The sequence below is a fragment of the Rhinopithecus bieti genome, unplaced genomic scaffold (genome assembly GCF_001698545.2).
Source record: "Rhinopithecus bieti isolate Rb0 unplaced genomic scaffold, ASM169854v2 scaffold_9899, whole genome shotgun sequence".
Classification (NCBI taxonomy): Eukaryota; Metazoa; Chordata; class Mammalia; order Primates; family Cercopithecidae; genus Rhinopithecus; species Rhinopithecus bieti.
In genome coordinates, this window is record NW_016806979.1 from 4,629,531 (window position 1) to 4,639,161 (window position 9,631).

The window sequence follows — 9,631 nt, forward strand, 5'->3', positions numbered from 1 at the left end:
CACCCACCCACTCATCCACACCCCCACTCATCCATACACCCACATGCCCAGTACTCTGCACACCTGCCATGTGTGTCCAACCCCGGATATTCCATGCTGAGGAGTTGGGCTCTCCAGGAAAGATGTAGAGAGGGATGAGAGAAGTTGGCTTTCTGAGAAAAACCAGCACTGTTGGGGAGGAAGAGGAGTCTGTGAGGGATTCAGAGGAGGAACGAACCTAAGGCACAAGGGAACCCAGGACATGTTATCCCAGGACACGTCATCCCAGACACCCAGCGACAAAAGCTTCAGGAGGGAGCAGGCTCAGCAGGATGGCACCCAGAGTCAAGCCAAGGACAGAAGAGTTCCCATTGCATTTGGGAACCAGGTGCACCTCCATCGCTCAGGGAGAACAGCTTCAGGGCGTGTTGAGGGCAGAGCCAGATGGCAATGAGTTATGGAGAAGCCCGCGGGAGGCTCTAGAAGTGAGGCCAGTCCTGCCTTTGAGTGCCGGAGGGTAGGGCTGGAACAAGAGGAACGACGCTTTGCAGTGTTTGTCAAGACAAGAATGATGTTAGACCATGGGATGCAGGCATGGCTGTTTCCAGGTGCACGCAAGTCTATAGGCAAAGAAAATTAAATTTCCGGAGTCCATGCTGATGCACTTCTTTGCTTTCTGCGTGGGAAGTGAGACCCTCTGCCGGGAGGCAGGCAACACAGCGTGGCTAGGGTTTGAGAGGGACACCAAGTGAAATGTTCCCTGTGGAGACAGGGCCAGGAGCTGCTGAGCCTGGGTGCCTCTGTGCCGGCTTCTCCAGCAACACTTGCCCGCTTACACGGCGTCCTCCAGCTGCTGAAACAATGATCACTAATGGGGCAGCTTCAAACAACAGACATTTGTTCTCTCCCAGCGCTGGAGGCCAGAAGTCTGTGATTAAATAGGCAGTGATCAAGGAGTAGGCAGTGCTGGTTCCCTCTGAGGCTCTGAGGGAGAACCTGTCCCAGGCCTCTCTCCCAGCTCCTGGGGGCTCCCGGCTAGTCCTTGGCGTCCCTCAGCTTATGGACACACCCCTCCCATCTCCTTCCCACACACGTGGCCTTCTCCGTGTGTCTGTGTCCAAATTTCCCGCTGCTTATAAAGACACGGCCATTGGATTCAGGGTCCACCCGAAATCCAGGATGATCTTGTCTCAAGATCCTTGATTACATCTGCAAATGCCCTTTCTCCAAATCAGGGCACATCCACAAGGTGGATGTCCTTTTGCAGGGCCGTCATTCCTACCCACTACACCATGTGTGGGAGTTTCCAGGGTAGGCAAAGACAATGTCCTGGGAACTGAAACGAAGCCTGGGTAGGAGCTGCTGAGACACGGGGACAGGAAGAAGACAGGATTGTGGGGTCCTCAGGGGGACACCCTATGGGAGCAGAGGGAGCCAGAAGCAAAGCCAGCGTGGGCCAAGGCAGGAACTGGACGCCTCCAAGGAGTAACCTAGAGGAAGCAGGAGGAAGAGACCTGAGGATTGGCAGAGGAGAGAATGGAAGTGGACGAGAAGCAGGCCCAGCGTCCCCAGACAGCAGGAGCAGCCCTCCTATAGGCAGCTGCCAGGGGCAGGGACACCCGACACACCCAGGATGGCCCTGGGGACAGGGCAAGAAGCCATGAGGACCAGAGGTAAGAAAGGCAGCCTGTCTCACAGCATGTCTTTCTCCCGGAGCCTGTGCTGGGTGTATCAGAGCCAGCACACACATCGGCATGCACTCAATGACTCCTACCAAGGCAGCATCACAAATTTGACACGAATATCTTCAAAGTAGAAGGCAGAAAGCAACAGCCTCTGCGTAGATTTGCAAATCAGTCTCCCCTACTCAAGACCAACTGGACTCGGAATTCAGTTCTGAGCTGCGACAGGCATGGAGACACCCTGCTTCGCTTAGAGACGTAGAAAGGTTTCCTCTATTATGCTGGGTAATACAGGGTGCTGCACAGCAAAGACATTCAGCTCTCAGTTCTCTGTTGTGATAGAGGTTCAGGAAGGAGCGGGGGTCCCAGGACAAGAGCACACTCACAGAAGAGTGAGTGTCTGGCCGGGCACGGTGGCTCATGTCTGTAATCCCAGCACTTTGGGAAGCTGAGGTGGGCAGATCATCTAAAGTCAGGAGTTCAAGACCAGCCTGGCTAACGTGGCGAAATCCCATCTCTACTAAAAATACAAAAATTAGCCAGGCATGGTGGTGCGTGCCTGTGATCCCAGCTACTTGGGAGGCCAAAACAGGAGAATCACTTGAACTCAGGAGGCAGAGCTTGCAGTGAGCTGAGATCGCACCACTGCACTACAGTCTGGGCAACAGAGCAAGACTCCATCTCAGAAGAAGAAGAAAAAAAGAAAAAAGAGTGAGTGTCTGTCCAAAGAGGCCTGTCTGTCGGTTGACGTAGGGCAGGCTGGCTGTGGGTGCTAATAGGAGCTTCCTGCTTAGGCCCTGAGCATCCTGGAAATGATGCACGTGCTGTGCTCACTGGCAATCAAGGGAGCCAGGCGCTAGTGATGCTTTTAGCAGACGCTGATTTGGAGACACTTACCCTGGACAGGCCCTCTTCTCTGAGCTTTAAAAATATCAGCCCATGTAGTCCTTGGAAATGAGGGTCATGGAAACATCACCCATGTTTACAGATGGGAAACCAGGGATACAGGCATGTGCAGTAACTTGCCAAAGCAGCAGCTGGCCATGGTAGAGCCAACTCAAGCCTGGGCAGTCAGGTCCCAGAGTCCACACCCCTCACCGCCATGGCGGGCCACTTCCACACAAACCACCCAGAGGTGTCTGTGGCTGAAAGTCTGATGTGGCTCTTCAAGGATTGCTGGTTGTATTGATTTGGACTCTTACACCGAACATGGCAAATTCAACTCAAGCTAACTGAAGCTTAAAAAAAAAGTGCAAAGGGGTGCTTCAGGCATGGCTGGATCCAGGAGTCCAGATGATGTAATGAAATATCCCCGTTCTTATTCTTGTCTCTCCTTTCTACCCCCTTCCTGTCCCCACCTTCCTGCCCCTGAGATGACATCATGAGAGCTTTCTCCTTTTCTGTTCTTCTCCCATCCCCCAGCCCTTGGTATGTGCATCCCCTGTGATAGCAAGAACGGCTCCCAGCTGTTCTAGACCTACAGCACCCCCATAGCTAGCAACCCCAGAGAGGGCACAGCCCCCATGACCCTGGCACCCTCCTCCGACCCTTTCAGGGCCTGCAACTCGCCCCTCTGGCACCCTCGTTTGGACCCATTGACATACAGGCATGGCAAGCCTGAGGGCAGCCCCAGCAGAATTGGGTGGAGGTGAGGAGGGGCGTTTACCAAGGCAGGGACACTGGCAGACCCAGAGCAGCGGCCGTGTCATCAGCGCCTCCTGTCACCCCCAGGGTGGTGAGCAGCTGGATCGAGAGGCGCAAGGTGCAGTCGGAGAAGGCCAACCTAATGATCCTCTTTGACAAGTACCTACCCACGTGCCTGGACAAGCTGCGCTTTGGGTTCAAGAAGATCACGCCAGTGCCGGAGATCACGGTGATCCAAATGATCCTGTACCTGCTGGAGTGCCTGCTCACGGAGAAGACTGTGCCCCCCGACTCCCCCAAGGAGCTGTACGAGCTGTACTTCGTGTTTGCCTGCTTCTGGGCCTTCGGCGGGGCCATGTTCCAGGACCAGGTGATGCACGGGGGGGCCTGGCCACCCACACAGGGTCTCTCAGCATCCCGCTTAGCTGGGCCCTGATTTTCACTTCTGTGTCTCAACAGCTTGTAGATTATCGAGTGGAGTTCAGCAAATGGTGGATCAATGAATTTAAAACCATCAAGTTCCCCTCGCAGGGAACGATTTTCGACTACTACATTGATCCTGACACGAAAAAGTTCCTGCCCTGGACAGATAAAGTGCCCTCCTTTGAGCTGGATCCTGATGTCCCACTGCAGGTAACTGTCCCCAAAGCAGGGCCACTGACTGGCAAGTTAGAGGCAGGAATCTGTGCAGCACCCCCACACGCCTGCGCAGAACGTCCAAACGCCAGATTTTCAACAGTAGGACCTTTTCAGTAGAACATGGCCTGCACGCTAACAGGAGGCAGAAGTGTCTGAGAGTCACAGCTCCCTTCCCTCCCTCCGCCTCCCCCAGGCCTCTTTGGTCCACACCACGGAAACCATCCGCCTCCGCTACTTCATGGACCTGCTCATGGAGAAGTCCTGGCCAGTGATGCTGGTGGGGAACGCGGGGACGGGCAAGTCGGTGATGATGGGGGACAAGCTGGAAAGCCTGAACACCGACTACTACCTGGTGCAGGCCGTGCCCTTCAACTTCTACACGACCTCAGCCATGCTGCAGGGTAAGGCTGGTCTGGTCACACCCTGCCTACCCGGCTGACCCCACAGCCCCCATTCCCTGCTGTCCCCTCTCACTGCAGGCCCAGGCACTCGCCAGCCACTTTGCACCTCCTCAATTCCCATGCCCCATCCGCTAGCCTTTCCTTCCTGAGTCGAAGACAAAGGAGGAGCAGCCGGGACCCCTCTTTCTGGTGCTCCCCAGTGGGCATGGTGATGGGGGTTTGATGGCCAGTCGAGGCAGCAGGTCCCCGGGAGTGTCTCAGCCAATCTGAGGTGATCCAAAGGTGACGGAGGGCAAGGTTCCTGCCACCCTCACCTCTCATCGCTCTGTTTATTCCTGGGGCTGTACCCGGTGCCCCCTCAAGGGCCACTTCCAGGGCAGGTGCATTTGGTAAAGTTGGATCCCAGCCAGGTCCCACCTTCTGTCCTCCGGGGGAAAAGGTAGCGCCCCTCCCTACCTAACAGGCTCTAGTTCAGGAGGCTCAGGCGGGTGGCTGACCCTCTGCCCTCTCTAGGGGTGCTGGAGAAGCCACTGGAGAAGAAATCGGGGAGGAACTACGGGCCACCAGGCACTAAGAAGCTCATCTACTTCATCGACGACATGAACATGCCCGAGGTGGACAAGTATGGGACGGTGGCCCCACACACCCTCATCCGGCAGCACATGGACCACCGGCACTGGTCAGATGGGGCGGGGCCCGGGGGAAGGGCGTGGCCACGGGGCGGCGAGGGCGGGGCCAGGGAGGGGTGCAGGAAGAGGTGGAGCCCCAGGGCAGTAGGGCCGGACTGGTGTGGGGCCATGGGGAGGGTGCTGCAACCTGGGTTGGGAGACACGGGTCGTAGCTGGGCCCCCAAGCTTGTGTGGCCACAAGGCATTGAGGCAGGGCCAAGGCAGGGGAGAGGTTGTATCAGTTTCGTCCATCGCCCATTTCACAAACATATAATTGTGGCCTAGAGCCCCAGTGGAGGGGATCCCCCCTTCCACCGAGGCGTCTGTCCCACCGGAAGATGAAGAAGCACATTACCTGGTAAAGGAAGAGCCCTCAGGAAAACCCCCAGCGCAGTCACAGAGGAGCCCCTCAGTTCCTCAGAGTCCCAGCAGAGAGATGCCCCTGGGGAGATGGTGCTCAGCTGGAAGCTGTGTCGCCCTGGCTGTGGGACCTTAGACAGAGAGCATTCTGGGTGGAGAGAATGCCACGTGTAAAGGCCTTGCCGCACGTGAAGGAGCCCAGGGAGGCCCGGTGTGGCAGGAATGTGAGAGCCAGAGGGAGAGGGCGTCCAGGGCAGCTGTGGCCAGAATCCCAGGGCCTTAGTACAGAGTGCAGACTTTCTCCTAATGGCACCAAGAAGCCGAGGGTGGCACGTTTAGGTTTGCAGCTTGGAAAGATGAGAACATTCAGGTCAGTTGTCTCTTTTTTTTTTTTTTTTTTTCGAGACGAAGTCTCGCTCTGTCACCCAGGCTGAAGTGCAATGGCTCGATCTTGGCTTACTGCAACCTCCACCTCCTGGGTTCCAGGAATTCTCCTTCCTCAGTCTCCTGAGTAGCTGGGAATAAAGGCGTCCGCCACCACACCCAGCTAATTTTTGAACTTTTGGTAGAGAAGGGGTTTCGCCATGTTGGCCAGGCTGGTCTTAAACTCCTGACCTCAGATGATCCACCCGCCTCGGCCTCCCAAAGTGCTGGGATTACAGATGTGAGCCACCGTACCCAGCCACAGTTGTCTCTTAAAATAAGCAAGTATCCCAGGCCAAACCGGAGCATTCTCAGGCCAAAGGAGCCTAGAAACCAGTCCATTTGTTCGTGAAGCCTGGTCTCATGCCAAGAAAGGGAGGCATAGGTTGCCTACTTAAGGTCAGGGCCCTAATGAGTGGCGGAGCTGGATTATTATTAATTAATTAATTAATTAATTTATATTTTTTTCCAAGACAGAGTTTCGCTCTTGTTGCCCAGGCTGGAGTGCAATGGTGCGATCTTGGCTCACTGCAACCTCTGCCTCCTGGGTTCAAGCGATTCTCCTGCCTCAGCCTCCCGAGTAGCTGAAATTATGGGTGCCTGCCACCACGTTCAGCTAATTTTTGTATTTTTGCAGAAATGGGGCTTTACCATATTGGCCAGGCAGGTCTTGAACCCCTGACCTCAGGTGATCCGCCCACCTCAGCCTCCCAAAGTGCTGGGACTATAGGCGTGAGCCACCGCACTCAGCCGGAGCTGGATTTTGAGTTCAGATATGTCTGACTCCATCATCTGCCTTTGCCTCACTAAATGACACTCCCAGAGCTCACAACTGTAGGAAGCCTATGCTTGCTGCAGGCTGTGATGTGGGGACATGGGCGTGAGAGGTGGCTCCCTGTGGGAGGGGACATAGCTGCCACGCTGAGCAGGGAGCCCGGAGAGAGTCTGACATCATTTCAGAAGAATCGACCGTGGTGTGGGGTGGGAGATTTGAGGGTACCCAGACAGGAGAGGAGGGCAGGCGCATGCATGAGAGCCCACTCGTTCCTCTCTGCAGGCAGGTCTACTGTGAGGACCGTGGGAGCTCAGCCTTGGCTCCCCCAAGTCTCAAGTCCCCTTCCAAGAGCTTCACAGGGTCATGTGCTCATGTAAAATTTCCTTAAGATTTTTGCTTTCTTTTCCTTAAGGAGGGACCTCCACATTCTTAAGCTTCAGCCCTAGGTCCACATCTGCCCTGGAGTTTACCCTGAAGGATCTTCAGGAGGGGTGGCAGAATCAGATTTGAGTTTTCAAAAGATAAAAGATCCCTCTAGAATATTGGATTAACATGGCCCCACGACAACAGGGAAGGATGGACCGTTTAGTGGATGTGTCAGGAAAAGGCTCACTTTTGGAAGAAAAGTCAGGCAGACAAGGGTGGGGCCCATGGGAAGGACAGGCCCACAGGCAAAGGGTGAACTGTGAGGTGGATAGAAGCAAACGGGGACAACATCCGTGACCTGAGAAGTGTGCGCAGGGGAGACACCATGGACAAATATAATGGCGAAATAAAAGAATGGAAGAAAACATTTGCAATGTGTAAAACTGACAATGGATTAATATCTGAAATATACAAGGAATTACTAGAAACTAACAAGAGACAACAACTTCCAGCATACAGCGTGCATGATGGGGGGGAAAAACAAAAGTGCTGAGCGCAGTGGCTCACGCCTGTAATCTCAACATTTTAGGAGGCGGTGGCAGGAGGATCACTTGAGCCCAGGTCACATAGTGAGACCCTGTCTCTACAAAAACTTAGCCGGGCATGGTAGTGTGAGGCTGAGGTTGGGAGGATGGCTTGAGCCCAGGAGATCGAGGCTGCCATGAGCTGTGATCACCAATGCACTCCAGCTGGGGTGACAGAGCAAGACCCTGTCTCAGAAAAAAAAAAGAATAGTGTAGTATGACATCAAGGAAATTATTCAGCCTATTTTATTTATTTTTTAAACAAAGTCTCGCTCTGTTGCCCAGGTTGGAGTGCACTGGCATGATCTCAGCTCACTGCAACCACCGCCTCCCAGGTTAATGCCATTCTCCTGCCTCAGCCTCCTGAGTAGCTGGGATTACAGGCGCGTGCCACCACACCCGGCTAATTCTTGTATTTTTATTAGAGACAAGGTTTCACCATGCTGGCCAGGCTGGTCTCGGTCTCCTGACCTCAAGTGATCTGCCCACCTCAGCCTCCCAAAGTGCTGGGATTACAGGCGTGAGCCACTGTGCCTGACCTATTCAGCTTATTTAATAATAGCAGCCATTAATAATTATCCTGATGACAGGGATGGTGAACATTTATTGCATACTTACTGTATGTCAGGTACCCTTCCCAGTGTTTTTTCATATGTTAGCTCATTTTATCCTCCTAATGACCCATTGCACAGGAGAGAATATTGAGGCACGGAGATGTTAACCAACTTCCCAGAGCCGCAGCATTGCTCAGGGGAAGAACTGGAACATAAACCCCAGCCTGCTCTCTGAGCCACTCTTTTACTCTTGTTTCAAAATTTCTCTTGAGAGCATGAAGTCACAGCAGCTGTTTCACATATTGTCAGTATCTGTGGAGGGTTTTTAAAACCACATGGAGTAATCCCAGCATTTGAGAGGCCGAGGCAGGCAGATCACAAGGTCAGGAGATCGAGACCATCCTGGCTAACACGGTGAAACCCTGTCTCTACTAAAAATACAAAAAAATTAGCTGGGCATGGTGGTGGGTGCCTGTAGTCCCAGCTAGTCGGGAGGCTGAGGCAGGAGAATGGGGTGAACCCGGGAGGCAGAGCTTCCAGTGAGCCAAGATCATGCCACGGCACTCCAGCCTGGGCGACAGAGCAAGACTGTCTCAAAAAAAACAGCAACAACAACAACAACCAAAAAAAAAACAAGGAGGGCATTCTTGGAAGGGAAGTGGGGGCAGGGGATGGCTCCTCCAGGCCGGGGGTGCAGCATGAATGCTGGTCTCCCCTCTCAGGTACGACAGACATAAGCTGACGTTAAAAGACGTCCATAACTGTCAGTACGTGGCCTGCATGAACCCCACTTCTGGATCCTTCACCATCGACCCCAGGCTTCAGGTAAGCAGAAACCACACTCATTCCCGTCACCTGCCATGAGTCTGAGGCTTGCTTCTGGCAAATGAGAGGAAAAACTTTGGTTTAGGATGTTAGGGCTGCAGGCTGACATTCTCTGGAGAACTCCTTAACCTTGCAGAATGTATCAGAAAATTCCAGGGCATGGGGAGGACGGACAGCTGGCCAGCCTTCCCTGGGACCTGGTCAACGGGCAGAGTTAGCAGATAAAAATGCAGTCAAATCTGAACTCCAGATAAATGCTTTTTTAGTCTAAGTATGTTACATACAATATTTGGGGCATACTGTTCTTTTGTTGTGGTTTTGTTTGTTTTTATTTTGAGGCTGAGTCTCACTGTGACGCTCAGGCTGGAGTACAGTGGCACGATCTCAGCTCACTGCAACCTCCGCTTCCCAGGTTTAAGCGATTCTCCTGCCTCAGCCTGCCGAGTAGCTGAGACTACAGGTGTGCGCCACCACACCTGGCTAATTTTTGTATTTTTAGTCGAGAGGAGGTTTCCCCATATTGGCCAGGCTGATCTCGAACTTCTGACCTCAAGTGATCCGCCCACCTCGGCCTCCCAAAGTGCTGGGATTACAGATGTGAGTCACTGTGCCTGGCCTGGGACATACTCTTCTTAAAAAAAAAAATAGGCCGGGCGCGGTGGCTCACGCCTGTAATCCCAGCACTTTGGGAGGCCGAGACGGGCGGATCACGAGGTCAGGAGATCGAGACC

At 53.8% G+C, this 9,631-nt stretch overlaps 1 protein-coding gene across 5 annotated transcripts in view; it reads left to right on the forward strand.

Moving 5' to 3' along the window:
* The window catches only part of DNAH17 (dynein axonemal heavy chain 17), a 155,876-nt gene that overhangs the window by 88,032 nt on the left and 58,213 nt on the right, over window positions 1-9,631 (forward strand). For all 5 annotated transcript variants that reach the window (XM_017879371.1, XM_017879372.1, XM_017879374.1 and 2 more), the window contains 5 exons: window positions 3,393-3,675; window positions 3,765-3,938; window positions 4,138-4,345; window positions 4,859-5,024; window positions 8,798-8,900. In XM_017879371.1, the coding sequence (XP_017734860.1) occupies window positions 3,393-3,675; window positions 3,765-3,938; window positions 4,138-4,345; window positions 4,859-5,024; window positions 8,798-8,900 (934 nt within the window). The remainder of the gene's footprint in view (window positions 1-3,392; window positions 3,676-3,764; window positions 3,939-4,137; window positions 4,346-4,858; window positions 5,025-8,797; window positions 8,901-9,631) is intronic.